Below are 19,599 nucleotides of genomic sequence, written 5' to 3'. Positions count from 1 at the left end.
TTTTGTACAGTCACGATTACAAATCACTACCTCCACCCTTTTTACACCATTAAAACTCGTGCACTAATTTTTATCTCCTCTTAAGGGGCATCAGGTCTGTTCACCATCTGAGCCTCACTAGCCTGTTTCTAGGTATATCCTCAAACTAACAATGTACAGTTTCAAGTACAAGCACCAATTTTTATTTTCAATCAGCTCCTATCTATCTGAATAGATAGAATGAGCCACTAGTAGACGAGAAAAAGAAGAAAAAAACGGGGTGCTCATACTATCCTCAGTTAGCTGTACAAGAACTTCGTTTCCTATGCCATCGAAGCCATCGAAGCGGGATGTGGATTCATAATGCTAATCCTCCTTTCTGCAAAAAGATTTAACCACCCTGTTAGAAGCTACTTACACGCTGGTTAAACATTGACGATCAGAATATCTTCCCTGTTTAATTGATGAAAATGTACGATCGAAAACTGAGAAGGGCTTAAAATCAGTGAGCTACGCAACATACAACTAAAAATATTCAAGTTTTCACCGATGCTCAATCAGAACAATATGGTGCCTGAATTGGCAATTTCTCTATTATGCTTCTAATCTGCACTGGAAGTTTGGAAGATGTGGGAGAGTTTGCGAGCTGAATGAGTACTTCTGGGTTGATTATTGACACTATTTGATACTGTTGGATTAGAAAAACTACATAAATAAAAATCATTTAGAACTTTGGAATTGAAAACCCTGCTTAGTATTCTGAGATTGGCTCTAAATAGGAGTTTTTATTTCTCTGCTGCTTGGAAAACATATCCTTTTTCCCCTTGTTTCCTTTTCCATTTCATCTTTTGATCATCTATGATTTCATGTTCCTTCATGCATGGTTGATTTGACAATATATTTTGTTTTGTTTTTAATTGAATGCTGTGTAATGCAGAAAATATGATTATGATTTTCCTTGACATCCTTGTAAATAGATGCATAAGATTACAAGTTACAATGAACTTTGGTTCTCTTTTGGAGTTTTGCCACATGCAGAGGGGCAGCGGAGTTACAGGGTACTTGTGAAAGCTGTGCATGCCATGTATCTTAATTTTCCATCAATCATAATATTAGAATTTCATGTAGTACTCCGTTATTCGACATGAGAGGTGCCCGGCAAATGACATGCAATGGACATATGTTCTTGTGGTCTCCGTGGCAAAAGAAGGGGCCCTTGCAATGGAGAGGTCAGGAAGTGACGGGCGAGAACAAAAAAAGAAAAAAAAAAATCATAAACTCCAGTGGGGGTGCGCAAAGAGAATGGCGTGTGGAGGAGGCGCATGAGATCCACGCATGGACGGAGAGGCACGTGGGATACACGTATGGGAGAGGATGGGTGTGGGGGGCAGAGAGGAAGCCGGGGAATGCAGGCACGTCAATGGAGGAAGTTGATGAAGAGTAGCATATTTGAGCTTGAGTGTCGCAATCCTGTCACCTATGACCTATGGGCAGTATGTGGGGAACAAGTGCAACGAGAAGAGGTTGGTTTGGCGGAGGTGAGGCGTGTGGGCGAACGTGGTGGAAAGAGAGCTGCATATCAGGCTTGCAAAATAAAGAAAAAAATGAGAAAAGAGGGAGAAGAAAGGGGTGGGGGGAGGAGGCGGAGCTCCTCCTTCTCAAGCATTAGGGAGGTGGGGAGGACTCTCACTTGGAGAGAGGCATTAATGTTAAATTGCTTTATGGCATTAAAATTATATTTTTTAATCATCTTGTGTGTCTTCACTGCACTGCTTGCTTCAACAAATGAGTAACTAATGTTGAGCCCTTCCTGACCCTGTACATTTTCTTATTAAGTCATCGTGAATTAGAGATTTTACTTCTTTAATCCTTTCCGGGTTAGATTTGATGAAATTAATCCACAAAGCAGATTATTGTATCTTTTAGACGAGGGCAAGGGCTGAATTTTTTGAGAATCCAAGCAGAGTTGCTATTTGAATATTCACCTGCTGAGGCATTTCAGACTTGTCATTTCTTGGTGATAAGGAGAAACAAGCATTCACATAGAAATTATTGGACTCTCTCTCTCGCTCTCTCTCTTTGTGCAATGGATAATGGGGCTTCTATATATCATCATTATCCAAAGAAAAGGAGAAGTAATAATCCCTTCCACTTGGTCATCCCTTTTTAGCACATGATTTTTTTTTTCCCTATGTCATAAGGCTAATGCCAAAAAAACACCCAAATTTACACTTTTTTTACACACCCCCTCACATGGGGTGGGGTCCATGTGGTGGTGGGCTTCACCCCATGTGAGGAAGTGTGTAAATTTGAGTATTTTTGTAACACATCTCATGTTATAAAAGGATTTATTTAGATATAAATATACGCTCTCTTTTGAAAAAAAAAATTACAAATGAGGGAGGATTTTCTATCAGAATTGTCAAAGACATCCTTGAATTTGTCGACCTACATAAGCGTGAGTGCTATTTTGCAATTACATGGGTTAACGCTTTATCGTGTTAATGTATATAGCAAACCGTTTTTACTCGTGCAGTTGCTCTGTGGTTAAAATTTCTTTCATGGTGGCAGAAAAGAATGAAGCCTCTCCCTATTAGGATCGCTCTCTCTCCGTCACACAAGACGAACATTCTGTTATAAGCCTTGATATTTGACGGTGGGATTTGTAATGACATAATGATAAAAGACAATAAAAGATAATAGTTTTGACAATTCAAGGAGCCAATTGCTCATTTTCACTCATATACACGGTAAGAGATAAACCTTTGGGTAATTTTCTAGTTACCTTTATTGATAATCAAAGCTGGATTTAAATACAAGAGACAAGCTAAATTAACTAATTAACTACCCACTAAACCCATTACATAATAACTACCCATTACATAATAACTACTAATTAAACTACCCACTACCACATAACTGACCCACTAACATTACACTACCTACGTAGACAACATCTGCATAATAACTACCACATTACACTTCTGTCTTGCACTAGCCTAGCCACTGCCACGTCTTCCACACACGTCTTCTGGACAAAGCTCTTAACATAACAATCATGCCCATAACACATTCAGTTCTACATCCAAGAATCTTGAAGAAAAAAGAATGGCAACTTCCTCACTTCTCATCTTCCTCTGTATTCTCTACTCCCTCTCCTTCACAGGTACATAATTCTTCTTTCTCACAACTTCCTCTGCTTCATTTGTGTAACATATAGCAGTTGAAAACTTACATTATCGCTTCGTGATTTCTGTTTGCAGATGGGGTTCAACTCATAGTGGTGAACAACTGCAAGGAAAGCATATGGCCTGGAGTTCTTGGCACTGCAGGCCAGCCGACCCCCAAAGATGGCGGCTTTCATCTCTATAGCGGTGAGCAAGTATTCCTTGAAGTCGCCGAGGGATGGTCTGGAAGACTATGGGGCAGACAAGGCTGCTGCTTTAATGAACAACCCAGCAAAAGATCATGCCAAACTGGGGACTGCGCAGGGCTCTTGCATTGCCAAGGCGTTGGCGGAGTCCCCCCAGCCACGTTAGTTGAAATGACATTTGGAACCTCCAAATCTGCCTTGCACTACTATGATGTGAGCTTGGTTGATGGGTTTAACCTTCCTGTGTCAATGGTTCCGGTAGGAGGCGGTGTCTGGTGTGGGGTAGCGGCATGTGAGGCTGACTTGAATGTTTGCTGCCCATCCGCCTTGGAGGTAAAGCGGGAAGGGAAGGTGGTCGGGTGCAAGAGCGCTTGTTTGGCCGCAAAATCAGATAGGTATTGTTGTACCGGAGAGTTTGCCAATCCAAAAAGTTGCAAGCCAACGGTGTTCAACCATCTTTTCAAGGCCATTTGCCCCCGAGCTTATAGTTATGCATACGATGATTCTACAGGGCTTAAGACATGCATGGCTTCTCGGTATGTCATCACGTTTTGCCCTCCTAATTAATGGATGATTTAAGCAGATGAATCAAAAAGGTGTCTATGTTTTACTGTTGTTCATATCAGTGATGTCTACTGGACTTGTAGTCCTATGGTTCAACATTTTCTTTGTTGTGGGCAATTGCAGAGTGAGTTCATTTCATATATATGGAAGTTAAGTTGTCTCCTAATCTTAACAAATAGAGCAATGCTCTACTCTTTACACCCATAAATGACATTTTAAGTGGTTTCCTTTTTTAAGCAATGACACTACAATAACACTACATAGTTCCCTCCTAAGACGAGCACAATTTACAGTAGCCTTGCATGCAAATTTCGACATCTAATCCACATATTTTAGCAAAAAACAGAATTAGTGTATTGAATATAACCCAGATAGATCTGGATTGGGATCCCTGAGGTGCCCGAACGCCCGGGGTACCTGGGGTCTCCTCTCTCATTCTTGGCCAAATTTCTTAGGATTCCAGGGACCTGGTCCAATAAATCCAGTGCCATTGTGTGAAGCAAAAGATATCCCTCACAAGAGGATTTTAGTGAGCCGAGTCCAAACATTCAATAAGCAGGTTTAACTAATGTGTTACAGAAGTAAGTATTTCACATAAACCACTATCTCAAAATCCATTGACCTCCTTCCACCCAACCCACCAGCCAGTGGAAACACAAAGGCTTAGCCAATGCATAACTAGCAACATATTAAACAGCACTGAAGTTACAGATCAATGATTCTTAAACATGACTCAGCCATGTATATGAGTGGGGAAAAAGTTCTTTAAATAAAAGAAAATAATCAAATTCCATACATAGAAAAATTTCTGGACTCTCCTAAACACAAAGGCTCTCTCCACCTGGTAACATTTTTGTACAGTCACGATTACAAATCACTACCTCCACCCTTTTTACACCATTAAAACTCGTGCACTAATTTTTATCTCCTCTTAAGGGGCATCAGGTCTGTTCACCATCTGAGCCTCACTAGCCTGTTTCTAGGTATATCCTCGAACTAACAATGTACAGTTTTAAGTACAAGCACCAATTTTTATTTTCAATCAGCTCCTATCCATCTGAATAGATAGAATGAGCCACTAGTAGACGAGAAAAAGAAGAAAAAAGACAGGGTGCTCATACTATCCTCAGTTAGCTGTACAAGAACTTCGTTTCCTATGCCATCGAAGCCATTGAAGCGGGATGTGGATTCATAATGCTAATCCTCCTTTCTGCAAAAAGATTTAAGCACCCTGTTAGAATCTACTTGCACACTGGTTAAACATTGACGATTAGTATATCTTCCCTGTTTAATTGATGAAAATGTACAATCGAAAACTGAGAAGGGCTTAAAATCAGTGAGCTACGCAACATACAACTAAAAATATCCAAGTTTTCTCCAATGCTCAATCAATTGACAAGCAATGAACATTTTAAGGAATAGGATGAAAAAAACTATTGCATTAAAAGTTTCCAAAAACAGGAATTTTTATTTTCAGCTTGTATACAAGTAAAAAGCAAAAGAACCAAAAGAAATACTAAAGAAAGAAAAGAATATATAAGTACCTCCAGCAGCAACAAGTTTCTCTACACGTGCAACTATATGCTTTCCATATGTATACTTCTTCAGAGCATTCAGATGAACCTTTATTCGGTTAAGTATAAGTTCAAGTTGCTGGTCATCACAAGTTTCCAACACTTTCTGTACAACATAGTTTGCAAACTGATCTTTCATCATCGCCTAGAAAAGAAGAAAGGTCAGAAAAGTTCACGTAACCATGAAACCAGGGTAAAAAACATTAGCAAATGAATTACCTTGCAGACACAGAGAACGACCAAAAACTGTATAGTATGGAAACCTTATGAACTGCTGATCGAAAAATTTAAATACCTAATTCACTTGGAAAAAAATAGGCATAACTACAAGAATGCTTGAGAGGAAGCTTTGGTGATGACAAGAGACATCAGACACTATATTTACAGAAATCTTCAATAATCTAAGGTTAACAATTCCAATTGGCACATGATCGACCCATAAATCAAAAAAAATCTGTTGAAGTACAGGGGTATCTCAAACAAACAATATACACTATGGAATAATGAGAGGCGCGGAAGGGTAAGGTTCTGATATTGGCCTATTCTATTTAAAAGAACTTAATTTACCTTGACAAATATATGTTACAAAAAGCTTGAACAGGCTTTGTCATATTTAATGATGGGAAGGACTTAAGACAATTAACAAACCTGAAGGGGCTCATTTTCATCAGTGGAACCAAGCATCTCAGTAACCAGGGTCTGGCGTTCTGTTGGAGTTCCAAAACTTAAACATTTTTCTATAACATTGGAGGCAAACTTCTGCTGGCTCATTTGAACTATCTGACCAGTTAATTTACTTATTATCGCTGAACGTTCATGTGGCTTTCCATGCTCCAGCACATGCTGAAAATTTTCATGCAAGCAGTCAAAACACTTGATACTACAATTAGCGAAAGTGGAAAGGAAAGAAGAAAATATATGCGGACATATTATGATAATTTGCAATTCAAGAATTATAGGCATGCATGAAGTAAATTAAGAGTCAAAAGAATTTCTGAAGGAATAAATGAGGCTTTAGTAGGCCAAACCATAGCAGGCAAATTAGGGCCACAACTAAAGTTCAGATTAATCTTTGTAATATGCAAACAATAGATGAATAATTGTGTCAGAATGATAAAAGCGCACATGTAGGTTGGTGGTGGCAGTGCATGTTGAAGTACATCCGCCCTTTAAATATACAGAGAGCTAACAAACCACGGAACATGTTGTTTGGGTGGAACTACCGTTTCTCAGGGAAGAATATGAGTGTCACCCAAGGCAACTATAAAACTTTTTTTTTGATAAGTAAACCCAAGGCAACCATAAAACTATGGGTTTAATACCAAGTTCCCATCAAATTGGAGAGTTGTAATGTATAAAAAGCTAATAAAAAAGGAGCTCTGATATTATTTTCTTTTATTAATGATCCCTCTGTTTAATTGAAGAAGTTGAGATGTAGGACAGTTTAAGTCAAGGTAATTTACCAACAGAACAGAAGAAACTGTACTATTATTCATTTTCAGGAAGTCTAATGGTTTGGGCAAACAATGGAGAACCGGAAAACAAGGTCATATCAATAATCCACGTGTATCTCTTGTATAACTGCCAGTGTACTTGGGTTGCACCTTCTGCACTTTTTAATAAATTGTGTTTACTTATCAAAAATAATAATCCACATTCATGAACTCATATTAGTTCAAATTGGAGTTGCGAGCAAAAAGCTTCCAAGAAGTACAACAAACCTGTACAACATAATTCCCGTATTGGTCTTGTGCCAACATGCACACAGACTGCAAAATCTCATCCATCATTATTTGCTGTGTCTTAGGGTCATCGCAGTGCTCCAGGATTCTCTGTCAAATGAAATTATACCACTTCAGCACTAGGATTCTTACATTTTGAGTCACCCATCTTCACAGCATTCAAAACACTCGCACAAAAGTCTCAACATTAAAAAAAAAAAAAAAAAAAAAAAAAAAAAAAAAAAAGAAGAAAAAAAAAAGAAGAAAAAAGAAGGAAAAACCTGTATGACACGACAACCATATGGATGAGAAGACAGCGTCACAACTTGATCATAAAATGTTGTAACAATAAACTGGATGGCATCTTCAGGTACACATTCAATACACTTCTGGATCACATGGTTCCCATTTTGATCACGTACACAACGCATAATATGACCATCCAACTCCTTGACCATTTTAGTCTGCTGGTCCAGATCAACCACTTCTATAGCCTGAAGAGTAAAATCACAAAACATTAACCCTGAAGCTTCAGTTTTAATGCAAGGTCAAACATGCCTTTACTTATGCAATCAGCATTAGGATACAATTAAAGACATGTTTGCAAAAGAGAGTTTTTTTTTATATATATTTTATGTCCCTAACAAGCTAAGAAAAAAATGTATTTGTTTAAATATGTAGATTTGGTATGATTTAATGCACCATCTCAGCCTGTACTAGTTAAAAAAAAAAAATTAAAGAATGCTAACATACTGACTCATCTAATGCAATATACCCCAAACCTAAGTCAGCTACTCTAAAGTTATTAGCTTTAGATGGACTCCTGCATGGTGTCTAAAACTGTTCCAAAAATGAATGTCTTATTCACTACTCTTAAAGACCAGCTCAGCAATGGTTCCCACTATTAAATTGGGTGAATGTCAGCATGAAGTCAGCTGGAAATGTTAAGGATTTCCCACAAAGCCAACCAATATTATATAAGAAGGTAGATGATACCCCTATTGAAGATCATGCAAGAAAACCTGGATAACCAAATATGAAGGATGTATTGATATGATGCAGAACTCTCATTAGTTGGTCAACTGAATGCCCATACCTTCTGGATAACTCGACAGCCATACATTTGAAGGCTAAGGGTCAGCACGTGACCATTGAGCTGGTCAGCCAGTTCTCTTATTTGAGATGCAGTTCCATGTTCAAAAAACTGAATACAAAAGACTAACTGTTAGCCATAAATAAATTTAACAGCAATTTCTTTACCAGAACTCCCCCACATACTTGCACATAATTTTTTTTAAAAAAATAATAATAATATAGACTCAAAAAGAAATTCAAAGGCAAATCAATTGACAAAATTACCTTTTGAATTACATAATTACCAAATACATCAGTCATTAGCGAAAGGGCCTGGGGCATAATTTCATCAAAAACCATGTTTTTCTCTTCCGCTGTGGCAGTCTCAAGTTTCTGTTGAATAAATCGACTCCCATACTGATCAGCACTGTTTAACAAGGAATTCAACGAAAGAATTAAAATTTGGAGGTCTCCATTAAGTAACAACACAAAAAAGTTTAACAAACAGTAGATACCTGAACTCAACAACATGGCCCCCTATTTCTGAAAGTTCAAAACATTTAGTTTTATTGCTCTTAAACTCATCTAGTAAAGTGGGTGCAAAAGTTTCATCCAAGTTACTACCAACTTCTGAATGCCAAGCTCCCATGACACCCCCAGCTAAATTCCTCATACCAGAAAAACGCATGTTTCGCTCACTGTGCCGGACAGGACTACCTGATCCTACAGGGGAGTTAGGAAGAAGGGGACCACCCAATGGGCTTCCAGGATATGACATGCCAAGACCCAAGGCTGGATTTCCGTAATAACCATGATTCAAGCTAGCAGATTTACCAAGGTATGGAACACCTAACTGTGACTTTTGAGGTGAAAGTAACACCCCCAGATAAGCTTTCTGGAGCTCAAGTAAATCCAAGTACGAATTACCCATACAATCCCTATCCATTGATGTGTCATTGAGGGCAGCAACCTGTGCAGCGGCATACTCATTTGATCTCAAGTACTGAAGATACAATGGGTCCATCATTGGCATCTGAAGAGCATTTCCTGCAGCATTATTTCTCATTCTGCTAAGATTCTGCAAATCTGCTCCTGCTGCCAACATATTTGGTCCTAAAGACAAGCCTCCTCCCAGTACTCTCGAGTCCAAGCCACTAACACCAAATGCAGATGCAGCAGCAGCATTTTCAAAGAAGGGTGGCAAACTAGCACTCCCAAGCTGGCTACCCATCATGGAAGGCGATGAAGGATTAATGGTATACCCACTCAAGCCATAGTTTTGAAGTGTGGGGTTCATACTATCCAAATTCTGATAGTGAGAAGGTGAACTTCCTCGGCCATTAAAAGTTGGCATAGATTGTCCTTTCAAGTAAGAGTTAGCAGAGGATACGGCAGGTTTATGAAGTTCTATTTTCTCATCAGCTTTTAACAAAGAATTGTTCAGATCCATCCCAGCACCACTGCTGTTACCTATGTTTGGGTATGATCCTTTAGCTGATTGGGGGCCATAATGCAGATGAAAATGCCCAGATTCAGAGTTATTTAAGTAAGAATGTTGTTTGATATGATTCTGCTCACCCTGCAAGTTGAAAGGGTCATGATGATCATCAGTTTGATGTCGCACTTGTGACCTTGGATGGTTATCTTTGTCTTCCAAACCATTTGTTGAAAGGTTCATGCCAGACAAAGCAGCAACCAGATCAGCAGGCTCACTCAAACTAGGTGAGATGCCATTGAATGAGTTTGATCCACCAACACTTCTTTTATCCATTGAGCTAGCCCTCCCTCCTCCAACAGGTGGAATGCGAGGACTAGGTGCCCTGGCCACGAGTTGAGGGTCAGGTGTGCTGCTCCTCGACAAGGAGGCACCTAAAGCAGAAGCATAAGTATGAGAAGCCGATGCACCAATGTTTTGGGTTGCAGACATGCCATCCATAGATGTCAATTCATGGTGCAGATGAGCGAACTGGGATTCTGAAGTTTCAACACTGTTATCAAATGCATTTCGGCTAGCAGGGCGAGATGGGTGCCTTGAGACAGATGATGCATGTATATCCTCCTGCATTGAAAGAATAAACCATAAAGCTAGCAGCTTTGGGTCAAAATCCAAAGAAGCTTTAAGCACATTTCAAGAATTTAGCATTTACCAAAAATGACTAAAAGAGCAAATACAAGCACTTATTTCATGTAAAACAGCAATCCATTTGTCGATAAGAATATGATTTTAGGATATAGCGTATCAGTATCAAACCCGACTGCACTATTTTTTTTTTTTAAAATGACAACCTAGTGCAAGGACAAATTAACTCTTCCAATTTGGTGCCTCTTCAAATTATGAACCAATTGTTTCTCACCTGATTAAGGTTCAGAGATACCATCAACGTTTAGCTAAAGAATATGGCCACTAAATTTTCTGCTTAAAATAGATAGCTAACAGCCACATCCTTTTACATTATTAATGAAGATGGAACTGGTGAACCGAGGATAGAAGAGGATCCAAACAAGCAATACAGAAGTCAATAAGAAAGACAAATTAATTTCTTTTAGGAGGATCAAATATTACTGATCACAAGGACATTAGCAATTCTATGCTTACATGATAGCATGAAACAGATGATTAAAATTGATAAAAACAGGTACAAATATACATGGAAACAAACCAATAACACAACATCAGAGAGAATGTCCATGCGCATGAGCAACTGAGAAAAAAAATACACAAACATGATCTTCAACAAAATAAAGAATTTGAAGATGAACATGATGACTTATTCAGCAAAGCATACAGTGTCAAAGTACCGAGAAACAACGAAAAATAGAGCAAGACCCAGAAAGAAATATGAGCTCCAAGATATAAAGTTCCGACCAAAAAAAAAAAATCACATCCAGAACAAATGATCAAAGAAACCAAACCAAACCGATTATACATCACTCCATAACTTCATACCTGAATGATCTCAGCAATACTCTTTTGCCGACTCCCGAGCCCCAACCCCGTCAAGCCAATCAACCCATCGCCTCCCCACTCCGCTGCACCCTTCCCGTTCTCATCCTTCCCACCATACCCCGGCTGCACCGAGAAAAGCGATTGATTCCCATTCCCATTTCCATTCCCACCCTCTTCACCACCTCTACTCACTTTCCTCCTATCACCAATCCCTCCCACCACCGAACCCACCCCACCGCCACTCAACCGCTGCGCAAACCGCCTCTCCTCCTTTGACAAAAGCGGCGGAGGCAGCCGCGGGTTCAGATTCACATTCGAATAGTAATAACTCACGTACGCAGGGTCAGCCCGAAGCTCATCCTCGCTCACCAGCCCTTTCCCACCGTTTTTATTGAAACCCATTAGCGCCGAGGCATCGAACAAGCCCCCCACTGCGCTCAGCGAGCCCTCCACGGTCGGCGGAGCGGACCCGCTTCGGTACATACTAACTTCTTTCTCTCTATCACTCAGCTCCTCCTGTTGCCGCCTCTGCTCCCTAATCAACACCCCCAAATCTTCGCCGAAATCCGTGTTTTTAAGTACCGATCGCACTGAAACATCCGGCGCCATATTGGAATAAGTATCGGTGACCGTCACATAAGAGAAAGATAGAGACTGAAGCTGCTTAAATATTGAGTCTTGGAACACAGAATCAGCTCAATATTGTTGACACTCAAACGGGTTTCTCCCTAGAGCTTCGGAAAAAGTTTTTTCTGTGTGCTTAGAATCACAAACACATGGCTCAAGATTTTGCAGATATGAAAAAAAAAACAAACAAAAAGTTTTGGGTTTGAGTTGAAGTACACAGATTTTGTACTCGTGGGTTGGAATTTACTCAGATAGCTAGAGATCGGCGTGGGAGTATATAGTGAGTACGAACGATAATGGTTTCAGCCATCTCTAGAGAGAGGAACGGAAAGTGAAGGAAGTAGAGGGAGACAGTGCAGTGGAGAAGAAGGGGGAGTGATAAGCACGAGCAGTGGAGGAATCTGGGCCATTGGATACGTGAGTGCACGGCTGAGATTAATTCTAAGGGGATTTGTTCTTATAGTCGAGGTCTTTTAGGGTTTTATCTCTAGGATTAAATGTTGAATTGCTTTGTTTTTTTGTTTTTGTTTTCCTTTTTTTAATTTCCATATTTTTAAAGATATACTGTATTTAAGCATGTTGTTAATTTTTTAGGCCTGACTTGGCTGTGATTCTTGCCTCTTTGTAGAGGGTCAACGGAAGGGAATGCCAAAATTGTAGCCATTTTTGAGTGTAGTATCATGGAAATATTTTTCAGATTTTTTTGCTTATTATGAAAAGGGAAAAATATGAAAGTATTCGCTGATTTGTATTTTAGTGTCTAATGTTCAAAAATTAGCAATATACCCTTCCGTTTGTCCAATATTGGCAAATCATACCTTCTGTTCATATTTTCCGTCTCTTTGAACGGAAACGAACTCACGAACAACGCACGGGATCTTTCAAGGCTGCATCGAAACCATTTTACCCTTCCATTCAGATCTTCGACGCTTAATTGTGTTTTTTTTATATTATGTTTTCGACTTGATAGTTTTAAATTGTACCGTTTAAAATCGCAAATTTAAACAAATAGCCAAAATTGTGATTATCAACATTTTGCTAAAAAAAAAACAAGAAATTGATTCTCATATTCTCCGTTTGTCAATATAGAAAGCGTCTAAGTTTTCACAACCCCTAGTGCACTGACACGTCATAAGTAGAGAAGTGACAGTCCCACCGCTCCTCAAGCGCGCGTTGCAAATAGAAAATTGACACGTGGGATATGAGACGCTGGAAAATGGGACCCCTTGTCACGCTTTTTGACTGCGCGTTATACCATAGCACCTTTTCAAAGGGAACTAACCTGGAAAATGTCCATAATAGGCATAGCACATGTACTTATGCCCAAAAAGAACTTGTGTAGATATTTTGACCTCTTTGTAGCCCAGCAGGTGGCAACATGCCATAGGGTCCTATTTTCCAAGACATTTGTAGGGATTGTTTGGAAGCTCTGAATTTATTCACCGTTTCCCGTTTGCACTTCAAGTTTTCAACTATTAAACATTTAATAAAATTTGTAAAATATTGTTTTTTTATTATTATTATTGTTAATTAAGCTTTTAAAATAGTAAGTTTTAAAAACATACTCGTGCTACACAAAAAAAAAAAAAAAAAAAAATTGTAAATTTTAAGTCTGTTTGTCTATGCGATTTTATAAATTAAAAGTCCTTTGTTTTTTCATGTTTTTAAACTGTTATTTTTTTCGAACTTATGCCCTAACCAAATAAAATATTTAGATAAAATTTCACTTATCACCATTGATTTTTCATCACTTTTGTAATCATATTCTTAAACTTTAAAAAAAATGTCAATTTAATATATCTATCCTCCAATTTTAATCATCCGCTATAATTTTTTATAAAATCTTAACAGAGTAGTTTCAAAATTCTTAAAATACTCATCGATTTTTTTAGGAAAAAAAAAATTACAAAGATTTAGGTACTGGTCAGAATTTAACTAAATTTATAAAAAAAAAAAATACCCATATGTGTGAATCTTTAAAAATTTTATAATTTTTTTTAAAAAGAAAAATACAGAAATTTTATAAATTTTAACAGAATTTAACGAAAAATTATGTCGAACGGGTGAAATTAAAAAAATAAAAATAAAAAATAAATAAATACACTAAACATTATAAAAATAATAAAAAATCAAAAATAAAAATTTTCTAGATATTTAAAAACACGCATTTAACTTTTAAAAAAATAAAAATAATGGAGGGCAACAACTATAAATATAGAATGGTTTAGATTAGTTTGGCTCACAATAGCAAAAAGGAGAGTTTCCCTTATGTCACGAAGGGGGGCCATCCCGTTAGATACTTACATTTTTATTTTATTTTTTTGAAAAGCGTTACATACTTCCATGAATAATAATAATAATAATAATAATAATAATAATAATAATAATAATAATAATAATAATAATAATAATAATATCACCCCCTACCGGCTACCGGCTCATCCGCTCATGGGTTTCTTTCTCCATTCTTTTCAGGGAGAGCCGCAAGATATGATGCGTTTAAACACAACTGGCCTCGTGGTAATAAAGAAGAAGGCCCATATCTACATCATGCCTGCCTATATCTTTCTTCCCACCTTCCACAACACCCCCACCTCTTTCTAGATATTTTTACTTTATTTCTTTAACTTTTTTCTTTTCTCAAAAATATCGTTAATAACTTCTTTTTCTTCTGAGGGTGGAGCACGCTATTGAAACGATACATACAAATGGAGCTAAGTAATAGAGGGAGAACAAACCTAGTTGAGGGTGGCGTTGATATGGCAAATTAATGGAATTTGTAAGTGTTTTAACGAAATTTAGCTTGAATGAGTGATTTATTTTTTTTGACATACTTTAAGAACTTCTGAATTCATTTTTAATGGGTTAACGAATTAACTATAAATCAAATAAACTAGGTGAGCATAATTGGAGCATGAGTGTGACATAGTTATCTAGCAATATCCTAGCAATTTGGGTAAGAGACATGGGTACAAATCAAGTCATCTATTCATTGTATTGAAGGCTAGGAAAAGCCTATAAAAACAGTAACTTTTATTTGTTTGTTTGTTCTTTGTGAGCACCATTTTTACCCAAGGAACTGGAGGCAAAAAAATGGCATTGAAAAGTTGAAGAAGTGAAAGACAGACATGCATACCAAACAAGTTCAATATTTAGTAATGTCCCATCAGTACCCATGTCTGGTTATTTTGCCTTGTTCGTGGCTGTTCCAATTCTTGCCACATGCAAAATATATAGAGTCGGAAAGCTATGTAAATAAAGCTACAATAAGATGCCTTTGCAGTAGTTTTTATATACAAAAAGCATGTTTATGTATACTATATATATTCGTTTTTATGTCAGCCTTAATTACATCTACTAGAGGCAATGGATCGGATAACCATGGCATTGCAGACATGTGAGGGTCTTTGGGTCACGTGACTTGTCTATGCTCTCTTATTATTATCAATATTATATATTTTTTTTGGATAATTTTTTTTTCTTAAAAAAAAAAAAAAAGGATTAAATTAGTTTATTAAACCGACGTAGAGGATAGCGAGAAAAAAACGTGAACAAGATGACAAGAGCGTCTACATCTTTTGAATGAAACGAAACACAAACACATACTGTAAAAAAATAAAATTCTTTCAATTGATTCAAAATGTACTAATTATTACGGAGTTTGCTAAATAAATAGTACATTATTAACAATCCTAAAAGGAAAATAGAATTACTTAAAATGAGAAAAATAATTCATAGGGTAAGGATGAACTGAGTATAGAGAATAGAAATAAAAGGCAGATGGATGTTGATTTTTGAAATCAAAATTTAATTCTTATTTGGAGAGCGAATTTCAATGTTTGACTTTGTGAGATAAAATTAGAAAAAAAATTAAATAAAATATAATTTGTTTAAAAAAAATTGAATAAAATATAATTTGTTTTTTAAAAAAGCAAACACCACTAAAATAAAAAATTGAATAGAATCAAAATTTCACTCTTACATCTAAACATACCATAGTGTTCATAGGTTGCAATCCTGCAGATTTTTCTTTCCTTCTTGGTGAAGATTGCATTTGTGACTTGGAAATCTCGTTTGCAAAGCTCGTCTAGACGAAGGACGAGGTTTGCAAACGAGTGAATTTGCTTCCAAAATTAACATAGGCAAAATTCATTGTTTGCAACCTTGTTTAGACGGGGTTTTCAAACAAGTGAACTTACCTCCTCTTTCACATCTATAGTTTGGTTCGTTTGCAAATCTCGTCCAAACGAGTGGTTCTACCTTCTCAAACATGTCTAACTAGATTTTTTCAACTGTAAATCTCGTTTAGATGAGATTGCAGCTGAGTAAATATGTCTTTTATTATTAGCTCAAAATCGTTCTATATCATAAACGGACATATTTCCTTACAATAAATGATTTTTACATGTAACAAAACTAACGTAAATAAGTTTAATAGGCTTAGTTATTCATTAGCATTCTCTAAAAATAAATGTAAATTTAATAAATGGAATTCAAAGCAAAAAAACCTAACCATTCTTCCTCTCCCCCCCAATCAAGGGAACTTTAGTAGGTGGATCCCGTTATTTGTTTCCCCCTCTTGAAATAACTATATTATCTCTCCATTCCATGGTTTTCAGTGCTCACGTTCTCAATTTACATTAGAAAAAAAAAAAAAATAATAATAATAATAATAATAACAATAACAGTAATAGACGAATGACAAATAAAATAAAAATAAAAATAAATGAAAGGTGAACCTTTAAAATTGGCAGTGTCATAGATGGGTGATGTGATCCTTATCTTGTGTTTTGGGCTAGGAGCTAGGTGATGTGTTCTTTCATAAATTTTGTCTTTGATGCTGACACTGCATTCATCCATTTCTGTTAAAACATTAATCCTTACTTTTTTATCTTCACCATATGGTCAGCATATTAATTATTCGCCACGTGGGTACCCACTAAGCAAGTAAAAGCAGTGAAAAAAAATAGGTCCCGAGTAGCCACTATTTATTATTCTTGTCTCCAATATTCATACCCTGCGATTTGTTTAAACCAACCAAAATAAAAGCCACTTTATTTATGAGTCGGCAAAATATTCAACTATCGCCTACGGATCATCGTCGAACCGATATCGACCACCTACCATCTCTACTGACTTCCGATAGTTAGTTAGTTGGTATAAAAAAATTATACCGAACTTGGTTAGGTAGTCGATATAGGCGTTTTTTGGTCGGCTAACCGAATCGATATCAGACCGAAGTATGATAGACGACGTCGTTTTAACTTGAATAGAAACGACATCGTTTCATTTGAAATGAAATGAAGTTGTTTTGATCATATTTTATATACATCTCTTTCTCTCTTTTTTGCCCTAACCCTATTTGGAATCTTCTAGCAGCAGCTGTCCCCCCTCCCTCTCTCTCTCTCTCTCTCTACAGTTGCCCAGTGACTCAGTCCATCGTCCATTGCCCTGCCTCTAGCCTTCTCTCTTGTTTATACGCTGCTTGGCCATTTTCCCTCTTTCTACCAAACTTTGCATCATAAAACAGTTTAAAATCTTATAAATACACATAATAGATATGATAAATGCAATAGCTTGCTAGGTTTAGCTCTTAACCGATTAAAGCGACCTAAACGACTTAATTAACCGTCTTTTAACCAAATTAATTGTTTTAATCGAAAACGTCTAAATTGATTGTTGGCGAAATAACTGACTTGGGGGGTTCGGTGAATGAAAACCCTCTACCAAAACCCACATCTACTTTTATTCGCAATTAATGATACTCTTGATGATCCAATGGCCAATATATCGAATAATATATATATATATAAAAAGAGAATAGTAAAGGTCGGAGACTTATATAGAAATACATTCTATGCTTAAATTAGTAAAGATAATTTGATAAATTTCTTAGCATGAATGATAATGTATGCATACGTGAATAGGTTGCATGCTCCTTTTTATGCGAAGTGCCTGCAAACAACTTCGACCAGATGTCATTTGCTGATAGGGTATGACTTCGACATCAATTAGTATCTTTTAGCGAGATACGTTTTTTGCCGGGTGCCGCGTGTTGATGAGGTACAAGACGGACCAATCGTGACACCGAATTTCTTTCTTGCAGTGATTATAAGGTGCCGTGCCAAATTGTGTGCAGTATAGAAGGGTAAGGACGATGAATTGGGGATTGGGCAATGCATCTTTGTTGTGGGACAGGGACACCGTTGAGATTGAAAGCCAAAACCGAAGCATCTCCTCGTGTTTTCCACTTGCATTCGCATCTTGGATTTCTGTCCAGTTAGGGTGCATCTCAATCGTTAAAAGAAATGATTTAGTGTTTGACCCATTGGGCCTTTCACCTTTGGTTATCTCTGCCACTCGTCGCTCGATCTATTGTATTGAGCGGACAATTAGCTTCATGCGTTGACTAAAAGGTCATGTACGTGCTTCATCTCATCACACCTTGTTGTTCTTCCTATGTCCTCTCTTGGTCTTAGGATCCCAAGGTTTTAGGTTTCGTTTGTTTATGTGTTTTTTGGATAATGCTTTTTTTTTGCTCGAGAAATGTTTTGATGAAACAAATTTGTGTGTGTTTTTTTTAATATTTTTGTTTTGAAAAGAGAAAATGGTTTAAAAAATAAAGCCCAAGTAAAATAAGTTGGGATTGGGCTAGGTTAATCGGCCTGGCATCACTAGGGTTTGCTTTTCATTTCTTTGGTTTTTGGTCTTGGGTTGACCCAGTTTCAAATATAGTAGTGTCAACCAGCCTTCTTTTTCTTTTTCTTTTTTAAAGAAAAAAAAGAAAAAAAAATTGTTATAAACTACATTTTTCTTTTTACAATAATGGTGATGTAGCGGTCTCAACCAATTATTAATTTTTTTTTAATAGAGACTGATCCAAAGATTAGTTTGGACCATCATGTCAGCACTGTGGAATAGTTTCGGAATAAAAATGTAATTTCTAACATTATTATTATTATAAATTACATTTTTATCCCATATATATATATATATATATATATATATATATATATATATATATATATCTCACATTTCTAACATAGCAGTGTCAATCATTCTTTGTTTAAAAAAAAAAAATACATTTTTATCCTATAACGTTATAGTGACAGTCTCAACCAATATATTATCAGATTTTTTTACCTTTTTTATTTTTTTTTTAACTACATTTTTATCCCACATATATATATCTCACATTTCTAACATAACAGTGTCAACCATTCTTTTTTTAAAAAAAAAAAAATTACATTTTTATCATACGACGTTAAAGTGACAGTCTCAACCAGTATATTATCAAATTTTTTTACTTTTTTTTTTCAATAATTAACCCAAAAGTTAATAGGGATTATCACATTAGCATTGTTACGCCACATGGTCCACACGGCTTCTAACATTACTATATATATAAAACTCGGAGCCGTATATAGTTAATGGGAGAAGAAGTGTGAAGGCAGTGCATGCATTAAACACCTTTTAATCTACCAACCTTACCTAACCTAGAGAAAAAAGGTTGGTCTCTTTGGGTGACAAAGCAAGCCAGAATATTAATAGAGTTGAACAAATTAAAGTGGTGTTTTAAGAGTCACAGAGAGGTTGAGCAACCAAGTGGGGTGGGGTGATCGAGGCAAATACGTTTCTATTTTTCTAACCTACTTTCAATCTCCCAATTGCTAGCTTCTTCCCATGACACCCATCTTGATTGCCAAAACGATTGATTTTATGTAGCAAAATCCAATTAAT

The 19,599-nt window shown here is 36.8% G+C and overlaps 2 protein-coding genes across 2 annotated transcripts; one reads left to right on the top strand and one right to left on the bottom strand.

The window, feature by feature from the left end:
* Window positions 1-2,973: 2,973 nt before the first annotated feature.
* LOC133864606 (thaumatin-like protein) lies at window positions 2,974-4,124 on the top strand. Its single transcript, XM_062300991.1, has 2 exons — window positions 2,974-3,145; window positions 3,243-4,124. Exons 1-2 carry the CDS (start codon window positions 3,088-3,090, stop codon window positions 3,917-3,919), a joined length of 735 nt encoding a protein of 244 aa, XP_062156975.1. The 5' UTR covers window positions 2,974-3,087; the 3' UTR covers window positions 3,920-4,124.
* A 538-nt stretch (window positions 4,125-4,662) lies between these two features.
* On the bottom strand, window positions 4,663-12,306 carry LOC133862640 (pumilio homolog 1-like). Its single transcript, XM_062298490.1, has 9 exons — window positions 11,233-12,306; window positions 8,801-10,344; window positions 8,571-8,712; window positions 8,308-8,415; window positions 7,493-7,705; window positions 7,212-7,322; window positions 6,139-6,333; window positions 5,461-5,635; window positions 4,663-5,126 (listed from the first exon to the last, which is right to left on the bottom strand). Exons 1-9 carry the CDS (start codon window positions 11,839-11,841, stop codon window positions 5,071-5,073), a joined length of 3,153 nt encoding a protein of 1,050 aa, XP_062154474.1. The 5' UTR covers window positions 11,842-12,306; the 3' UTR covers window positions 4,663-5,070.
* Window positions 12,307-19,599: the final 7,293 nt, after the last annotated feature.

The sequence above is a fragment of the Alnus glutinosa genome, chromosome 3 (assembly GCF_958979055.1).
Source record: "Alnus glutinosa chromosome 3, dhAlnGlut1.1, whole genome shotgun sequence".
In the NCBI taxonomy this organism is placed as follows: domain Eukaryota; kingdom Viridiplantae; phylum Streptophyta; class Magnoliopsida; order Fagales; family Betulaceae; genus Alnus; species Alnus glutinosa.
This window is presented reverse-complemented; position numbering and strand designations above follow the sequence as displayed.

Excerpts from the sequence above, each read along its gene's own strand:
- LOC133864606 (XM_062300991.1), top strand. The coding sequence starts at position 3,088 with ATGGCAACTTCCTCACTTCTCATCTTCCTCTGTATTCTCTACTCCCTC. Across the intron at positions 3,146-3,242 it reads CTACTCCCTCTCCTTCACAG|ATGGGGTTCAACTCATAGTG; the intron begins GTACATAATTCT and ends TTCTGTTTGCAG.
- LOC133862640 (XM_062298490.1), bottom strand. The coding sequence starts at position 11,841 with ATGGCGCCGGATGTTTCAGTGCGATCGGTACTTAAAAACACGGATTTC. Across the intron at positions 10,345-11,232 it reads GTATTGCTGAGATCATTCAG|GAGGATATACATGCATCATC; the intron begins GTATGAAGTTAT and ends CTTTCAATGCAG. Across the intron at positions 5,127-5,460 it reads GAAACTTGTTGCTGCTGGAG|AAAGGAGGATTAGCATTATG; the intron begins GTACTTATATAT and ends ATCTTTTTGCAG.